The sequence below is a fragment of the Poecilia latipinna genome, unplaced genomic scaffold (genome assembly GCF_001443285.1).
Source record: "Poecilia latipinna isolate Pla-1442-1.1 unplaced genomic scaffold, P_latipinna-1.0 Scaffold3126, whole genome shotgun sequence".
NCBI classification, from domain to species: Eukaryota; Metazoa; Chordata; class Actinopteri; order Cyprinodontiformes; family Poeciliidae; genus Poecilia; species Poecilia latipinna.
The window spans coordinates 9,376-28,703 of NW_015115742.1; the positions used below are offsets into that span (position 1 = coordinate 9,376).

The following is a 19,328-nucleotide window of genomic DNA, read 5'->3' on the forward strand; positions in this document are numbered from 1 at the left end:
GAATTTTTTGAGCATGTAAGAACAGATAAGGATTCAATTTTCAAACAGTTTTTCAGACCTGATAAAGTACTAAATGGACCCGAAGATATTCTAACCTTCCAAGATGGCTGCTTATGTCAAATAATATAATTTATAATTGGGATGACGTGCTCTATATTCCTGGTTTTAGTCAGAACACCAGCAGCTGCAGCTAGAGGATCGACTTTTTAGACAGATCTGTGAAGACGCTGTTGCAGTAAACAGTGCAGCTAAAGATAAATGCATGGATGAGTTTCTCTATATCTTATTAATCCTGGAAATGTTGTCCAGGTGACAGAAGGCTGACTTTGTAGCTGTCTTTATGTGGCTCTGAAGGTTCAGGGCTGAGTCCATCACTACAGCCAGATTTCAGACCTGACCACTGAAGCTGTGCATTGATTCTAGATCGTCCCTCTCTAGATGCAAAGGTAATAACTTGATGGAGAACAATGTGGCACATCCACAGAATTTATGTTCTAAGCATATATTCAGTGCTTGGATGGGTTCTGAAGGCATTAAACCCATAGGATTGGGTTTAGTGCAACTGAAATTGAAACATGAAAACAAGGTGAGGACGACTCAGAGTACAGATATTGGACTCTGGACTTTGTGGACTGGTGCCAGTGGAAACACCTCCTGATCAACAGAACACCAAGAAGCTAATGGCAGATTTCTGCAGGTGCAGACCCACCCCTGCCTAGTGATTGGTTGTTCCCACGGGGAGGTAACTAGTATATATATTTAATATAGCAAGGCCTTCAAGAAAATTAGTTTCTGTCTTTTGTGAATCATTTCAAAAATACAGATGTTGTGCTCTGAAGTGGTTCTGGTGTTGATCAGTTGTTGGTCACACCTGGAACGTCCCCAGTCTGGCCAACTCTGAACATTTCTATTTTAGTCCAAATTCTAGCATTTTGTCTTTGCAGCTAAAATCAAGACTCGTTTAGATCAGAGAAAATTTTTCCAATCTGTTATTGTCCATATATTTTTTTTTTTTTACCCGTTTCATGTTTTCCGCTGACAGGAATAAGCTGCCATGACTGAACTGCTTCAGTTGTGTTTTCCAAGGTGGTATTTTGCATGTCTTGGTTGGAAGAAGTGGCTGCTAGGACCACTGTGGTCTTTCTGTCATCTGAAAGCAGCCTGCATATTGTCCTCTGATCTCTGACATCAACAAAGGCTGTTTGTCTCCACACTTGCTGCTTTCCTCTTTCAACCAGTCACATACAAATTACCTTAATTTGCCTTTCTTTCTTTACTATTTTGATGAACAGTTTGAACTTCATTAAGTAACGTTAGCCACAGCTAGGATGGATTGAATGTGATCAGCTCTATTTGTGCGAACAGCGCTCCTAATAATGTGAATATGTTGGGAGAAAATGCATAAAGCTTAATTTCGTTATGAGTTGTGAAAGCAATCATGAGTAAAAGCATGGTCTGCTCTGTTTGTTGCCCTGAACCGTGCTTGTTTCATAACCTGTCTGTAAGTATGTGTCTGCTGCAGTGAGCTGTCTCTCCCAGGGGTTGGGTGTATCCCAGCCAGTGCAGTAAAATGCTGTTGGGATCTTCTTTGGTTTATCTGGAGCATGCATGAGCAGAACTGGATCTCCAAACAGCCAGTCGTCTGGACCCTTTCCCCTTTCCGTTTTCCCATCGAGGAATTTATTATGAATCTCTCGTCTTTATTTTTTCTTCTAAATGACTGAAGTGAAGCAAATATTTCGCAGCTGCCCACATTTTCAATGACTTCATTAGAACTGGAGGCACTGGTCTCATGCTGCACGTGCCTAGTCTCGCGAGGATTTCTCCCCCGTTTTTTGTTTTTTTTTTGTTTTTTACGACACACACACACATACACACACACCATCATCATCACTCCTCCTCCCCCGGCCCCTCCCTTTCCGTATCTGCTCGCCTCTCTCCTCTCTTTTCAGTCTTGCTTGCCTGTCAGAAAGGTGCTCCAGTATCGGAGGCTAGGCTACCCTTCTCTCGGACCCCCCTCCCCCGTACGAGAGCCAGCCGCCGTCGAATCCCCCCCCCCTCCGCCCAAGGCTAGGGCTCCCCACCCCTCTTTCTCTCTCACGGCTCCAACCATGGCGACCACCGCTACTTCCACCCGGTTCACCGACGAGTACCAGCTGTACGAGGAGCTCGGGAAGTAAGCAGCATCGTGTTTGGCTTGTCGTTTTGTCCCCCACCCCCGCAGCAGCACCACCAGCAGCAGCCTCGCTTGAACATTATTTCTGTTTAGCCAGCTTAGAATGTGATATCCGGCACAAAATGCGCATTGGGCGAGTTTTGGTGATTTGTTTTTGTGTTTTAGAGCCGGGGTGCTTACTGTCGTCTGCTAAAACAGCCGTTTGCTGTCGGCTAACTGAACTAGCATCTCCCGCAGTAACGGACGTGCTACAATGGCTGATATTGATAAACTAGCCGAGTTAGCCCGCTACTGTTTCTCCTGTAAAGACGAGATAATCACACTGAGGATGGTGCAGTGACAGCTGTTCGCCCTTCCGTGTTCGCCAGCCGGTCTTTTCTGGTCTGCTGGAGCCGCCAGCGGGGCCCCGGGAGACTCCGGAGTCGCAGCCCTCTGACATTTAACCGGCCCACGGCTCAGTCTGACAGCTCTGTGCGGGCTCGGTGTACCTGCGGCTAACTAGGCCGGCCACTGTTGATAGTTTCCCCCCCATAGAATAATTTCTGTAACCACGTTGAGTTTGGCTACGTACCCCTGAATTTTTAGATCAGGAAGTTATTCGTTGCTGGATTCGCGGGGTTGTGCTTGCAGTGAAATAATGTCAGTCTGACACCGACCGACACCGACTGACCATCAGTTGTCAATAAAAGCTTTCTCCTTATGGATCTGTCATACAGCTGCTTCTCCGCTGTTGTGGCCCTTTACAGGGTAGGAGGCAGGGGTGTGTTTTCTCGGTATTGTGATGACTGTTACACAGAATTATGTGACCCAAATACTTCACCAATTGGGAAATTTATTACCACTGGTAAATGTTTAATCGGACTTTGTCCTGCAGACCTCACCCTTAAGGGGGCTTTACTACTGTTTGTCACTATTTTTAAAATCAAAACACAAGATGCATTAAATTTGACAGGAGTGATTACTTGTATGCAGCTACTGTCAAGTATCTTTTTTTTTTAATGATTAACCTGTTGACAATTTGTATTTTTATTCTTGGCAATTTCATGTTTTTCAAGGTATTAGTTGATCTTTAGAGTAACATTTTCTAAAATAAAATGTACAGAAAGATTTGCGACTCTTGGCTAAACTAAAACACATCACTTTATAAAAAGTACATCAGACTGATTATAATTACGGTTGATGCAATCAATTTCATTAATCTAAAGTGATCCAAATTGGCAAAGTTTTCAAAGTGTTGCATGTCAAAACTATATAATCTGAAAGAGCATTAAGCTTTTCACTTGATCCTAAGATTATCTATGTTGGTTAATTTTTTTTTTAAATGCTGAAATTCTGCAGTGATTTAGGTCCCTTAATTTACATTGTTCTTTTTTGATGAACAATTTTAAATTTTTATTTGTAGCTAAGTGGTTAAATGACTGGTAATTTATTTGCAGCCTTACACTTCTTGTTCAAAAATCAGATTTTCCTCATTAAAATATCAACAGAGGAACATTTTGTCTTGAAACAAAATATTCAGGTTATTTTCTTTTTTAAAAGTAAACCTTACCGCTAAATCCTGAACTACTGATATGAAATGGTTAAAAAAAACAGGAAATGTGTTAATTACTTAGTCTAAGCAGTGATCGTAGCATTAGGGATGCTCCGATCACTGCCAGTCACCCGGATTGGCGGTTAATTTTCTGTGTTATGTATAAATGATACTATGTGATCTGGCAAAGTGGAAAAATTATCTGGCAATAAATTCACCTAATTTAGACATAAAACATGCAAAATACTTGCAGACACAAAACAGCAGCTATTCAGTCGACAACTGAAAAACCTGCAATTAGTAAAATGATATTTAACATCAAGGTTCTCAGTACCATAAATTATACACGAGTCAAATAAACATCACAAATAAATAATGTCAGGAAAAAGGAGAAACATTCATTTAATGTTAAATGCAGGTTGCATCAAAATAAACAATCCTGAGTTACTAAATCAAAACTTCCTGAGAGCATGGCTAATTGTTCTGTACTGGTTCTGATTGGCCAGCTGGTTAATGCTGGTTCTGATTGGTGGAGTAATTCTGCAGAACACAGGGAGGAAACAGAGGAGATCGATACTTTCCCCAAGAGATTATCTGTCTCATGTTAGGACATAGCGAATGTTTTATGTAAAATAAATATTTCGTTTTTGTTTAAGTTGCATGCTGCAGCTTTAAGCAGACGTTCGGTGTGAGTTCACTGCCGGGTGGAGCAGAAACTCCTGTCTACTACCAGTAGCGCGTAGCGGCGGCCCAGACGCGAGAGCAGAACCCAGGATCTTACACAACCAGCTAGCTCAAAGACTTAAATTATTTTTTGGTTTATTTGTTTAGCTTTCTAGCCGTCATGCTGATCCGGGCGAGTGTTGGTAGTTGTGCACTGCTGTACCGGCAGAGTGATCCCAACGAACGTCTTCTTTACCTGCAGTGAGCCTCGATGTAGCCAAACTCCGTCAACTGTTTGTTTTTTAAATATTAGATTCGATGTGTGGATGCATTTTGACGTGGTTCACCCCCTCCCCCCCCCCCCGAGATGTTTTTCCCCATTCACTGTCAGAACGTTGTAGTTCTACACAACATTAGGATTTAGGATTGCGCAGTGTGAAGGAAAGAGGAGATAAGCTGCGAAATGAGATGCAGGTGATCGGTTTTAGTGATCGGCAGCAAGAGTCGGTGATCGGCGATCACGATCACATACATTTTCACAGAAATCGGCTGGTTATGTTCGGTGGCCGATCGATTGGCACACTTCTACTAACCATGTGCTCATGTATAAAGTAAGTTTTTCTTTTTGAAACACGAATTCGGTTGATTTCAGATTATTCAAGCAAGGTTTTGTCAGACTACAACTTAAATAAACCCGTAATGTTTTGTAAAAAGTAATTTAATTTTAAATAGATAAATAAGGCATCTTAGAAATTCTCGAAACTGCATAATAACGATTTAATGAGTAGCTTTTGAGGCAAAAGTACAGCTAGCAGCAAAATGACAATGAAATGATTACAGAGCAATGAGCAACTTGCCTTTTGTAACTAAATTTTCTACAGACCTAAAATGGACTCGTCGTATTTAATTTTTGAATACAAGAGAAACAGAAGTAATAAACCAGGTGTGTTTTAATATTCTAATATACATTGAAATGTAAGATTGTGGGTTCACGAAGTGAGATTTTAGGTATTTTATAAACAACTAAAATTCTTAAGAAAAATGTTGTTTTCACATAGAAAAGCTCCCCAACTTTGAAAAAATTGCATAATTTACTCCAGATTTGACTTGTTTATTCCAGTTTGCATTATTGTCAAGTAGAATAAAGGTTTCACAAATCTGTGTTTGTAAATCAGTATAAAATTATCCAGTCCAGATTCAACCAGATCAAATGTAGTAGATTTTTAACTAGAGATCATCAAATGCAGTCCGTTCTCATCAAACAAACCCCTGATTAATATTCCTTTAGCTTGGCGCTCATAGACTACAAGAAAATGAAATGCCTACTTATCATTTCATACTTCTTAGAAATCGTTTGTATATTGTCTGATGCGGTTATTTTTAAAAGTGTTGGAGGTTTCTTTAATGGCTTTGTGTTTGGTGTTGTCCATCCTGATGAGCAGTTTGCGAGCAGACTGTCAAGAACTGCTTTCTGTCTGAAACGTAGACTTTGGCAAACTTGAAGCATTGCCATGAGACAAGTTTCTCTTCAGCAAGAAAATGACAGGGAATGTTGAGATTAGAGCTGTAAAGTATGTTGAATTGCAAAAACACCTTAAGCTGCGATATTTGATGGCATGTTGTATTTTAAGTTGTACATATGCAAATTCTGCATCTCAGTAATGCATCTGGCCTATTAGACGGGCGTTCACTTCCCTCTACGTTCACACTTAATGTGTGCTTGCAGTGTCTGATGCTAAAACTAATAAAACTGTGATTAAATAAAGCCAGTGATGTAAATTGACATTGCTCATTGGTGCTGGTCATTTTAGCCATGAATAAATTTTAACGTGTAACAAGAAGCCACTGAGTTATTTATTTGGTGCAATTTTCACCTCGGTAGATGCCCACTTGTTATTTAAACACTGTCCAACTCGCAGTTTTTACGTCGGTGAGCCTCAGAACGATGCCGTCAGAAAGCAGAGTTGGCGAGGAATTGCAAAATGGGACGTGGTGTAAACTGTGCTCCATTAAAAACTAACTGCTGGTATTTGCTGGTTCTGCGCTGTCAGACTCTTTATGTTAAGTTTGTGGCCAAATCATGAAGCCTTGTGAAACTAGCCTGTGGATGAAGTTGTCCAAGATGAGAGCGAAAGGACATGGTGTTGGGCAAAGAATTAAAGATATTGTGGTACATTCAGTAATCGGGTTTTAACTGTGGAAAATTGTGAATGATGAAAAGCTTAACATCCCAAGATAGCTGAGTGATTACTAACTTTGTCAAATCTGTCTGGTCTTGGGGATAAGGGCATGGTAAGCATTTTATTGCTAATAAAATAAGTCTTATTGACCAGAATCATCTATAATTATGGAATGCCGTCTTATTTTTTGACAACTATTGAGAAATTTGATAATAGATTGGTGTTTTTCACTAGGCTTCCTTAGACAAGAGAGATAACAATCCTTAGTGATACATTAATCACAATTATTTAGAGAGAATTGATAATTATTGGTTCTTTTCCTTCAGTAACTCACATTAAGATGGTGATGACTTGTATATTTCAGCCTGCCTGGATACTTGCAGTGCAGCCATTGTTCACTAAGCGAGGCAAGCTCTACATGCCTGCTATGTCTGGAAAGAGCTTTCCAGTAATGCCTCATCTGGTCACCACAAATATTACAGAAATTTTAAAGCATCAAATGTGTTGCCATTCAGGATTTCCCCCATTATAAGGCCACCAGGCCACCAGGCTTAGCATTGCTTATTTATTCAAGTTTTTTTTTTAACGTTTACATTTTTTTCAAGAGCTTATAGTTGGTGTTCAGGTATTAATCCTCCAATTTTCAAAATAACACAAAATTATTAAGTGATATTTTCAAATTTCTTGTCAACTTTGAACACATTTTTAACTCAAAAATGCGATGGGCCACGGGATGAATGACTGCCGAGGGCCCAACCACCGGGCTTTGCAAGTTTTCTGGGGGAAACCCTGCCATTGGATATATTTTGGACACTGTTTATATTTTTACCCAGTTACAAAAAGACAAACCATTAAGAAAAAGGAAACAAAGGGACAACAGGAGCATCAGGTTTTTATTTATAAGTTGATGCAGACTTAACATTTTTTCACAGTTTGTAATATGCAATGTTAAGATGCTGTTGGTTGGCGTTTGCAAAGCAGCCAATCCAGAAGTACTATTTATTTTCCTCGGTGCTGATTGGCTAAACTTCCTTGAGAGGTAACGAGGAAGATTGTCGAAATTAGGACGTCTCAAGCTGATTTTAGCTATTCATGTGAGGCTAAATCACAGTTTCTAAGACAATCCTCTTTTTTTCCATTGATAATTATTGATGATGTAATCCCTATTTATTAAGAAGTTTGCTGATAAAAGGAAGTGATTCTCACTAACCAAGGCATACGTACTTTCCAGTGTAAAGTTGCTGCGTTTTGGGACAAAGTGAAACTTTGTCAGTAGTTAACAATACTAGTACATTTTGAAGAGCCACTAATTCAGTGATCAGTTGGTCTGAAATGCAAACAAAATAATTAACAAAATGGAATCATTTCAGAAACGGTAAGTTCTCGGGTCTTTCGTCAATATCCTATTAAGGGACCTGACTCCGTGTGTATACCAGTGAATGGCACCTACTTTGTGCCAGTTGCCTCTGACATTGCAGTGCTACTCGGCCACTACGTCTTGAAACTACAAAGTATCATATTACTGAAGGCTTATATGGCAATCGTTGGACTCCAGTTTTTCTTTATACAATCTTGTTTTAAAGAATTTAAGCCTAATTCTAAACGGAAGATATTTCCTTTTCAGTTTCTTTAATAAATTTGCATATTCTTAAGCCAATTTCTGGCTTACTTTGAGGTTTGAAAAGCAGGTTCCGACTTGGGCTGATTCAGATTTTTGTTTTTTGTTTAGTATTTTCAGTATTTCACCAGCCAGTCATGAGCCAGTCAAAGAAAAAAATCGGCCTATAATGATTTCTGGTTGGTTGATTGGTGCATCTCCAGACAACTTGGGAGGAGATGATGATAACTGATGCAAAAAGTTGGATTTCGAGTAGCCAAAACTCTTTTCAGGTCACAAAATCTATATGCTGACAGACTTTCAAACAATAAAAAGCAAATCAGGCTGCTAGTGTAAGGTGTCTCCCCTTTTCTTTTACCTAAATCATCAGCAACAGCAGCCAGAGGAGGAGGACATTGGTCCTATAAAGATATACTGTCCTTAATTTGCAGCTGCCATTTCCACTCTGCCCCCTGTAATTGAGATAAATCAATGGCACCAATAGTGCAGCCAGTGTACACACCTACACATCGTCCAAAGTGGATCCGCTTTCTCCCCTGATTCTCCCCTGGACCTGACTCTGCTTTTGTCTCTGCGATCATTATGTTAATGCATTTTATTTATATATATATATATATATATATATATATATATATATATATATATATATTTTTTTTTTATTTTATTTTTTTGTTTTTTGCTCTGTCGCAGTCTATTACTATCGAGGGACTGACTTGTACTTGTGTCACCTGCCACCTCTCATTTGCTGTTAAATAATTGAAGATCCGAGCAGAGTGCAGCAGAAAGTAGCAGCGGGTCGCTCGTCGTTAGGGATAATGAAAGTCGCCTTCATATGACAGGAAAGCTAGAAGACTTGCTGATCACACAGGCTGCTGTAATTATGTTTTCCAAAATACATGCAGATCTTTTTCTGGGTCAAAGTCAAATTCTAGCTTTTGCGTTTGAGCATATTTATACCCGTATCATGTTTGCTCTTGAAAGCTGATTTTAAAGGGGGGATTTTTCCCTCCCTCTGGCTAGTTTTTTAAAATGTTGAAAGAATTGCAGCAAATCTTAACAAATGTGATGATATTGTTGATTTATCTCACCATTTCGTCTCTGATGCCCCGATAGCAATGACTGTTAAAAAAGAAAAAAAGTGTTTGTGTGAGCAAGCGAGGGGGAACATTCAAAAACAAACCGCTGTGACTAGGCTGGAGCGCCGCTTCAAATGTCACACTTTGTTGAATGTGTGAGGGGAGCGCGTTTGAAAAGGAACTAATCTTTGGTTGTTTGTGCCCTTTGTTCGTAGGGGAGCTTTTTCAGTGGTGCGTAGGTGTGTAAAGAAGTCATCAGGACAGGAGTATGCTGCAAAAATCATCAACACTAAGAAGCTTTCTGCAAGAGGTATTGTATCCCCCCCAAACACACACACACACTCACACACAAATAATATGCATGCTTGATTTGATTTGTTGGCTTTAAATGTTAAGAATTTGTTTTGTTAAACATTTAAAAAAAAATAAACAAAAGTGAAAGTGTCTTTACAGGTACACCTACATAAATTAGAATATCATTTATTTATTTCAGATATTCAATTCGAAACGTGGAACTCATACATTATCCATTTCACAGAGTGATATATTTCAAATATTAGTTTTGGTTATTATGGCAAAAACAATCAGTTTCTTGTGAATTAGAATATGTTTCAAGTCTATTAAAAAATTGAGGATTTTTTAAGAGGGACCACTCAAAAATGTCAGTTCAGTATATTGTTAAGGCTCCTTTTGCTTGCATTATGGCGTCTTGACGGCGTGGCATGTAGGTGGTCAGCCTGTGGCTCTGCTGAGGTGTTAAGGAAGCCCGGGTTGCTTTTACGGCAGCCTTCAGCTTGGCCGTGTTGTTGGGTCAGATGCCATGCTCATTAATCCAGGTATTGGTACTTTTAACGGTGTGGGCCAGAGCCAAGTCCTGCTGGAAAATGAAATCAGCATCTCTGTAAAGCTTGTCAGCAGAGGGAAGGATGAAGTGCTTTAAGATTTCCTGGTAAACGGCTGCGCTGACGTTTAACTTTATAAAGCAAAGTGGACCAACACGAGCCGATGACACGGCTCCCCAAATCATTACCAACTGTGGAAACTTCAACCTGGATTCTGTGCCTCTTCACTCCTTCTCCAGACTCATTTGGTTTCCAAATGAAATGCAAACACAAGGAATGTGACAGTTGTAGGCCAAGTCTTGGATCCGTTGTATGTGTGTGTCGACTCATGAAGCACTGTCTCCAGCTTCACACTAAAGGCTGCAGTCATCTGTTATTTTGCACGAGGGCATAAACAATATATCAGATTAATCGTGATGAATCAATTATTGGAATAATAGACAACTAATTTAGCAATTGATAAATTAGCAAGAGCATAAAGACTGAAAAAAGGCCATTTCTGCTGTATATTCAGAGCAGAAATTAAGCCAAAACTGTACAAAAAGTATAAATAATTTGTATTTAAGACCATAGGGAAAACTTTGTTTGTACATGTTATACCCAGAACTGGTGGCAAAGTATGAGCTTCACCTGGTTCAAATTCTGTTAAAAAACTCTTTCCTATTAAGCACCTTTTGCTATCAATTATGAACTTGTTAATCCAAAAAATAGTCAACAGATTAGCCTGTATCGATAAGCCGAGCAGAAAATGGCTGAGCTTTTCACATATTGAGGTTTATAAGCATTTTCTAGCTGCAGACGGATTCCTTGCTGCATCCTAAAGGAATGCTGTTATTACATTGTTAGGCAATAAAATGTTTATTGAATTATTTTCTTATTTGCATTTATTGTATTTCCAATATTGTATAAAAAGGTTTTAATAAAAAGTCTGCCGAATGTGCCAATTAATCGTCAGAATAATCAACAGCTTAACCTTTTACTAAAATAATTATTTGTAGCCCAGATTTGCACCATTTTTGTCATGTTTTCCTTCAGCTCAACTTTCCACTGCTTGTACACTTCACTGTGTGAACAGGCAGCGACCTTTTCTGGCTTATCCTCCTAATGGAGGGTATAAGTGTCTGCCTGCTGGACAACTGTAGAGTCAGCAGTCTTCCTCTTGATTGTGTAGGCCGTAACTCAACATTTCAAATATCGCTGGCCAATAAATTGTCCCAGTAATTATTGCGATAAATTATATTGTTTTGAGGTCAATTTTAAGTGATATATTGATAATAATAATGCTAGCTTGCTCGTTCAAAGACCAATAAGCTATGATTTTTGTAAAAAACATTTAATACTAGAGCCAGAAGATGTTTTAAATATCCAAAATAAAACAGAAATAAAAACCACTTACTACTGAAACCATAAATAAAATGGATTATAGTGTCTTTGTAAACAAAATTTTCCTTAAAAACATTAATCAGAATGGAACATATCAAGCTCATTTTAGTTAATCATGCGATTAATTAATTGCTTATTGCAACAGACTTATTTTTAAGATGCACTTGATCTAAACACTTTTACATTAAATTATTTTATGAGTGTCCATGTAATGCAAATTTAATAGTATAACGAAGAGGTAGCTGCTTTGTCCACATTAACAGATTTCATACAGTTTGCGGCAGTAGCTGTCAGATTAAAGGCAAAGTCACAGCAGTTCCAACAGCAGAGGAAAAATTTTATTAAGCTGTTGTGTCTGTCAGCAACTTTTTAATCGTTTATTGATACTCCTAGTAAACGCCTAATTGAATAAGTTGCTGTATGCAATTAATTGCACCACTGTTGTACAGTTAATCGATCCAGGCTCATCGAAATCCAAACTTAAATGACAGGACAGACATTTTCAGGTGTCTCTGAGAAGGTTTCTCTTTTCAGATTGTCTTGTGTGTGTTGTACGTACATGTGGAGTTCACTGACATCTGCTGTGGTTTGTAATGATGATGAAATATCTCACTGCGTTCTTCTGTTTTATATCTGGCAAATTAAAGACCCAGATCTCCTCGTAGTTTTCACACACACCTGGGCCTCTTTGTTCTTCTTTCCTGCCTCCTCTCATTATCTTCTCACCTCTCCTTCATTGCCCGTCTCTGGTCTTTCTGAGCAGGGAGATTGGTTTGTATTGAGGCTAATCCACTTATCCTCAATGTATCTTCATCAACCACTAAGACCCCACAGAATCCATAGGCGCCTCCCTGTTTACCCTGTTGTTGACTGTGATGGTATTTGTCTGCATGTAGGAGACGAAGAGCGCACAGAGTGATGCTAATAGTCCATGTCTGTTTGGTGCGAGCTTGTAATGCTATTATTGCTCCATCCGTACCGTCAAGTGTCCACATAGTGCAGCTTCTAGTATTAATGTCCCAGCCATGAAAAGTAAGAGCTCAGCAGAAAGCTGTGGGCTCTTTGCAGAGGCAGAAAGTAAAGAGGAGGTGTGTGTGTCTGCTTAGAGAAGAGGATGAGTTTTAAAAGCATAGTTCAGTGATGCCTCTCTCCAAAGAAGCATGGTAAAGTGAAACGTAATAATAAATGATAGAATCTGTAGATTGAGTTTTGTAGATGGGCAGCTTTATAGACGGATACATGCAAACAAAAACATTCTGCCTGAGAGGATTTGGGATTTTTTTTTTTTACCCTTATGAGGTGAGTGTGGCCTCTTGCTTGGCCTGGTGGGTAAGTCTGCCAAAGCTCTGGTAAACACTGCAGTAATCTGAGGAAGGGGGAGGGGAAAGGAGGTGAAGAAGGAAGGAAGGAAGGGAGGAAACCAGAGAAAAGGTGTGAAGGGAAAACATCTCAATGGAAATGAAGTTTATGCTGCCTAGGATTGGACTAACCACTAGTAAAAAGTAAGATTTGAAGCAAAAGTGTCAAGCATTAAACATCTAATTGCTGTTGTTTATAACAGAAACGTAGGTTGTCATGTAGCTGTGAAAATATGTATGTTACAGGGTTTCCCCCAGTGTATTATATGCCTGGCGGGCCACCAGGCTTTACTTGTCTTTACTTATTTATTCAAGTTTTCTTTTAATACTTGCATTTTTTAAGAATTTATAGTTGGTGTTGAGATATTAATCTTCCAATAACATATAATTATCAAGTGATATTTTCAAATTTCCTGTCAACTTTAAAAAAATTTTTTTACTCAAAACACGATGGGCCGCTGGATGAATGACTGCTTAGCGCTCAACCACCGGCCTTAGCAATTTTTCTGGGGAAACCTTGTGTTATGGCTTTTTGTTTTGATTTTCACAAATGGACCTACAAAAATATAGAATAAATATCAGCAAGTTTAATAATTATTTTAGGCTTTATTGTGCAGAATGATGTCTCTTTTTCCATTCTGCTCTTAGAGTACCATGGGAGTACACAAGGGCAACGACGTACTCATACCTGTCAAGTCTCCCGTTTTGGCTGAGAAACTACCATATTTTACCCCTCTGTCCCATAAATTTCCCATATGAGAGTAATTACGCCAAGTTACACCTATTTAACCCATTGTTAACATGTCGAAGCGTGTTTTTCTGAGCCGTCTTTAAATGCAAGATGAGCGCCTGATGTACACCTGCGACGGAGACGCTGCTGGTGTGCAGGGCTGCACAGGTTTGTTTCAGAATCATGGCAGCAAACCAGCAAAAGGCAATAAAATCTCTGCATATTTTTTCCCTTCAAGCTAACAGAGTTGATTAATGCTGTTCGATACAGATAATGTTAGATAAATGATGCTACTCATTTTGTTCTCTATGTGAAAAAGTGGGGAGTACTAGTTACATTTACTTAATTCACTTTTTGGGGAAAAGAGTAGTTTTACTGCACTGTGCTTCATTCTTAATATTTTTATTGCTACTCTTAAGTGAGTAGATTGATTTTGCATTTAAAGAAATGGATGGACGTCAGAGATTATAAACATTAGATTCTTAGATTTCTGCAAGCTATGAACAAATATTTATGCAAAGTTAAGCATAATTACTCAACATTTACTTATGTTACCCAACCCACCTCCCTCCCCACCACCCCACCCTCAGCCCCACCCAAAATCCCCGCTCCGACAGCAGCAGGGGACGGTCGAGACGGTCAAGTCCAAAACTTGACAGGTATGCATGCATACTAGAAAATCTTAACATTTTGGTAAGTTTTTTTTATTCACTCATTTTTCTCGTCTGTTACACTGCTTCCAGTTTTTCTTGCAAAAACTTAACAGTTCTTTGCAATATCAATACTGCACACACTATTATTTGTAAAATTTGTGATGCTGAATTGGATGGCTAATTAACCAGGTAACCAATATTGAGCAAGGCTCTGGTATTTATACGATGATCAATTGGGACTAAACGGTGCAAAGTGTTGTGATTACTAAACTTGTCAGCAATAATTCTCTTCTTCCACCAGAAATATTCACATCTGAATATATTGAATTTATGATTGGCTTGTTTTTCTGTCTTAAATAAAAGTAATAACATCTTGTTATAAAATGTTGTTTTGTATCTTTGTAGTTCATGAAAATGTGGCATTTTAAGTGGAAGTTATCAAACCATGAGAATTATAAACTGGCCCCTGCCTAGATGTACATTAGTTACTTTTACATGGCGGCACTAAAAAGCGTAGGTGTAATGTGAGCATCTGAGCAGAATGAATGCTCTAATTCAGTTGTTGAAGTGACACTGGAAACTGGGCCCTTGCTGCATTGTCTGCAGCAACTGTGTGCCGAGGCAGAGAGGGAGGGTGAGATTGAACATTTATTTTATCGCACAACCCTAAAGTTACCACTCTTATGCTGTTTAGTTGCTTTACTGAAAAGCATTATAGTGATTCTCATTACTTTTGAGTTGTTCCAATCTTCAGCTCATGTTATCAGATTCTCTTTATCTAATTTTCATTAGTGGTCTTTGTATCTGAGTACATCTCTGATTTGCGTAACCATTAGGTGTTTATTAATAGTGTCAGCAGAGATGCACGGATTCTGCAAAATGTGCCTGATACTAGACACTTTGTCTTTTGTAGGATAAACTGATGAATGCATGATTTGATGGCATAAAAATTCAGGCTGCCTCTGTTACACCACTGACTCGCTAGGCGAGGTCGTCACAGACCCGCATCGCCTGAATTTCATTTAGGCAAGTCAGCTTTGTGGGTGGGGGGAGTGATGAAGAATGGTTTGTGAAACTAGCCTTCAGCAAGGTTTACAAATGTAACAAGACTCAGAAATCAAGTCTGATAAGAAGAGTAACGAGGTGAGATGTAGAATATACATTTTTAGGTGTTCACAGATTTGCAGTTTTGATGCTATAATTGAGACGATCGATTGGTGCATCACCAATTAAAATACAATTTTTGTTGAGTGGAGATATTTTGCATTGTAATGATTTTTTTCTGTCTTTAATGCTAGCATCTAGAACCTGGCACACACAAATCAAACGTAGATGCATGTATACTTGTTTAGGCAAATCAGGACCTATGCAGCTATCTTTAGAGAGAATGCCAAACCTCGTTCCTGAATGACTGCCACATTATTATCGAGTTTCCTCAGCTGTTTTGACAGCATTTCCTCGTCCTAACAGCTTGCATCAAACTCACCCAAAACAGACGGAGCTGAATTCACGAGCCTTCAGTTGAACTGTCAACTTTGTGTGGCTGATAAAGGGGTGCATGTGTGCGACTATGTGGGGTTCTCGCCATCCTTCGCAGCTAATGTAAGACGGCTTTGGGCCTGCCCCGTGGCAAAGCAGATGGCCAATTAGAGAGCAGCAGGAAGTGCCAGTAATTACCCTCCAGCCCTCTCTTTCCCGCCTTCCTTTACCACCCTCTTTCTCTCTCCCTTTCTCACACACCAACAAATAAGAAGATTGAATGAATTAGTGCTGCAGTGACACTGCACTGTGGTAGACAGTTTTACAAATGCGCGCGCACGCACAGGAGAACTGTGATCCTCTTCCAGCAAATGGACGCTCCACGTAATCCTCCCTCTATCTCTTTCTCTGTCTCTCCATCCTGCGTCACCGGTGTAATTAGGAGGTGGTTCAGGTCTCTCTGTCATTCAGTCGCTTCCTCACAGTTGAGGGAAATGCACACCTGCAGGAAGGTTCGTTGAAGGTACTTGAAGATTGTAGTTGGAACTCCTGTCTTCAACTTTAAACTCACTTTATCAACAAGTTGAGAAGTGTTTAAACTGCAGGGGCGGTAAGATAAGTGATGGGTGATGGTTTTGCTGCAGCATGTGAATTTTATCTGGGGTTGCTGCTGCTCTGTGGAAATGAATGCAAATCTTTGCCAGCCGGCCTCTGTGTCATGTAATCGCCATGGAGCTGTGTGGAGTTAGTTGGCTTAACCACAGTGATAAAACATGCACATTTACACACATCGACTTATAGTGCGTCCTCCTCACACTTGCGCCACCTGACTCATGACCTCAGCTCCTTCTTCTTCACTGGGGTTTTGTTTTTGCGGTTTCTGCATCCCGTAGAGATTAGCCAGTTGAGGAGTGTCGGCTGGTTTACAAACCAACAACTCTAAAACACACACACTCTCAGAGCTGCTGTGGGATTCGGTTAAATCCTCAAACAAGGATGTAGGTCTGGACATGAAGTGAGTGTTTTTCTTGTGAGGATCTCCTCCCAGCTTGAGGAGTAAATACAGCAGAGTTTGTCTAATGTGTTTCATAGGAACCCCTTCTGTATACGTGTACATAGATATGCAAATGCTCACACCTGCTTCAACACAGAGGCTTATTTTACGACTAGAGGTACGCTGATCAAAGATTTTGTTGCAGATTTCTGATCTGTGTTTTCTGGAACAATCTGATGACCTACCAAGACCAATTTTAGCCATTTGATTTCCAACCGGTGGATTGCTTCCTCTGGGTTGAAGGTTAGTTTGTGCTTCAAGGTGGGAGTTTTAAGTGTCCTCACCTTGTTCACGAGTGAGCGTTGAGTCTAGGTGAGGAAAGGTTAGATGGATTTGATTGGAGCTGGGTTGGTCGTAATCTGGGCACTGTTCGGACTTGCTGTGGTTAAGGGTGCATTCACACCAGCCCTGTTTAGTCCGCTTTATTTGAACTCTTGTTTGACTAGAAAGTCCGGTTCATTTGGGGAGGTGAAAATGTGCAATCAAACTCTGATGCGTGCCAAAAAAGTGGACTCTGATCCGCCTAAAAACCTAGGTCTTGGTTCATTTGAAATGAACTGTAGTGTGCCTCAAATGTAGTAATAATAATAATTTTAATTATAACTCCCTGTATATCTTCAATTGAAATCTCAAAGGGCACATTCACAAGCTGATGATGGTAAGCTACTGGATTGTAGCTCCAGCTGCCCTGGGGCAGTCTGACAGAAGTGAGGAGTTTTGCACGAAGCGTGAATGGTCTTGCCCAGGGACACAAATGATCCACCAATTGCAGGGCGAACTCCTACCACCACCACTACTATATATGTAGGACTGGAGTCTGCTCCAAAATCTGGAATCAAATTATAGAGCAGGGCATTTTGGGTAAATGCAACCAAACCAAATGTGTAAGTCTAACTTTAGCGTGAGAAAAATCTCATGATCTGTTGCCAAACAGAAATATGGAAACCACCAATTCCATTCTTGTTTGCATTTCGTAAAAAAGGAAGTTGCCCTCATGTCTTCTTCAGAGGTGTTTGTGTTGTTTCCTTTAGTAGATACTGGTGCGGCGCCATCACAGGCAAATGCGGAGAAAGTTTTTCAAAGGGTTTGTATCGTTTGACAGTGCAGTGTGAAAGCGAACTGCACCAGCTGAAAATGTAACAAATGTTGCAATTTTGGTCTCAGAACCGAGTCCCTCAGGTGTGAAAATCAAAGGTCTTGGTTTACTGACCATTTTCCAACCTTCAATAATGATTATGAAATTAGATTTTAGACATTTTATTGGGGTGCTATTGGTAAATGTTTCCAGGCATGGCTCACTTAGGAACTACACAGGAATACCGTGGGAAGTTGGAGAGTGTTTCTTGGAGCGGGGTGTCCTGGATTCACTCCTGATTACCCCCAAGACTCAATCTCAGATAGGCAGAAGACAATTAAACATGTTTTTTCTCCATAAATAACAGCTTCTTCCAATGACGTTATTATATTATTCATTCTGTACATTCTCTGTACACATGATTAACGGGATTGTCTTGGTTCTGGTCTGTGGTTTTGTCTTTGATCCGTGTCTCCCTCTGCAGTAACTAAAGTCAACTGTGCAGCAGAGCATCGTTTCTTCTTCATTTTTCCTTTTTTTGTTCACAGTTTCAGTTAACATTGTGAGAACATGCTGCTAGGACAGTGCACCTCTTGTAATGTAAAATTTGAATAGTTTATTTTTTCAATAAGTTCATAAACCTGTCAGTTATGTAAAATAGTGATAATAATCAGCTTTTTACTGCTTTCTTATCACTAAAAAAGTTGTATAATGTTTCTCAGAGGTTACTTTTGTTTTAAACATTTTAAATGGTTTTTCTTTTTTCCCATCTTATTCCAACTTGTTCTTTTTTTCTTGTTTTCCCTCAGACCACCAGAAGCTTGAGAGAGAGGCTCGTATCTGCCGTCTCTTGAAACACCCCAATATTGGTAAGTTTCTGTGCAAATTATCAGATGTGGATTACGTGTCTTTTTATTTTCTTCTTCATGAATAAAGAATTTCCAAATGTATTTATTTATTTATTTTTGAGAATAACCCCCTGAGATGTAGCATCTCCTTTTAAAGGGAGTCCTTACAAAAACATAAAATACAAATACAGATCATACTGAAATTAAAAGTTAAAAATGCAGGGTTTTTTTTTTTAATGGCGTTCTTGTCTTTTACCATTATAGCATTGCAATAAAACATCACCTCCACGATTAACGTCACACACTAATATTTCAGACTGCCATTAGCTTTGATTAAGGGATTCGCTGTGTTTGTTTTTATAAGCTTCTGCAACGTCTCAATATTTATTTCCATCCAGTTGCAATAAGTTTTTCACCAAAATCTTGGTTAAAAAAAAAAAAAAAGAGTCAGACCTCCTTCAAGATATCCCAAAACTCTCAATGTGGTTAAATATCTGGACTCTGTGGTGACGGAGAAGAAAATGTCACGCTCCCTGAGCCACTCGTTCATAATTTGAGCCTGATGAATCCTTGCATTGTCATCTTTGAATGTGGGCGTGCCGTTTGGGAAGAAACCAGCCGTTGATGGAATAACCTGGTCATTCAGTAAATTCAGGTCATCA

The 19,328-nt window shown here is 39.5% G+C and overlaps 1 protein-coding gene across 8 annotated transcripts in view; it reads left to right on the forward strand.

Moving 5' to 3' along the window:
• The first annotated feature begins 2,002 nt into the window (after nt 1-2,002).
• LOC106940207 (calcium/calmodulin-dependent protein kinase type II subunit gamma-like) overlaps nt 2,003-19,328 on the forward strand; it is a 45,733-nt gene continuing 28,407 nt past the window's right edge. For 2 of the 8 annotated variants that reach the window (XM_015022884.1, XM_015022886.1), the window contains exons 1-4: nt 2,003-2,176; nt 9,460-9,554; nt 14,148-14,216; nt 18,628-18,687. In XM_015022884.1, coding sequence (XP_014878370.1) covers nt 2,112-2,176; nt 9,460-9,554; nt 14,148-14,216; nt 18,628-18,687 — 289 coding nt within the window. In that variant the 5' untranslated portion in view covers nt 2,003-2,111. The remainder of the gene's footprint in view (nt 2,177-9,459; nt 9,555-14,147; nt 14,217-18,627; nt 18,688-19,328) is intronic. The other 6 variants (XM_015022879.1, XM_015022881.1, XM_015022885.1 and 3 more) reach the window with 4 other exon arrangements.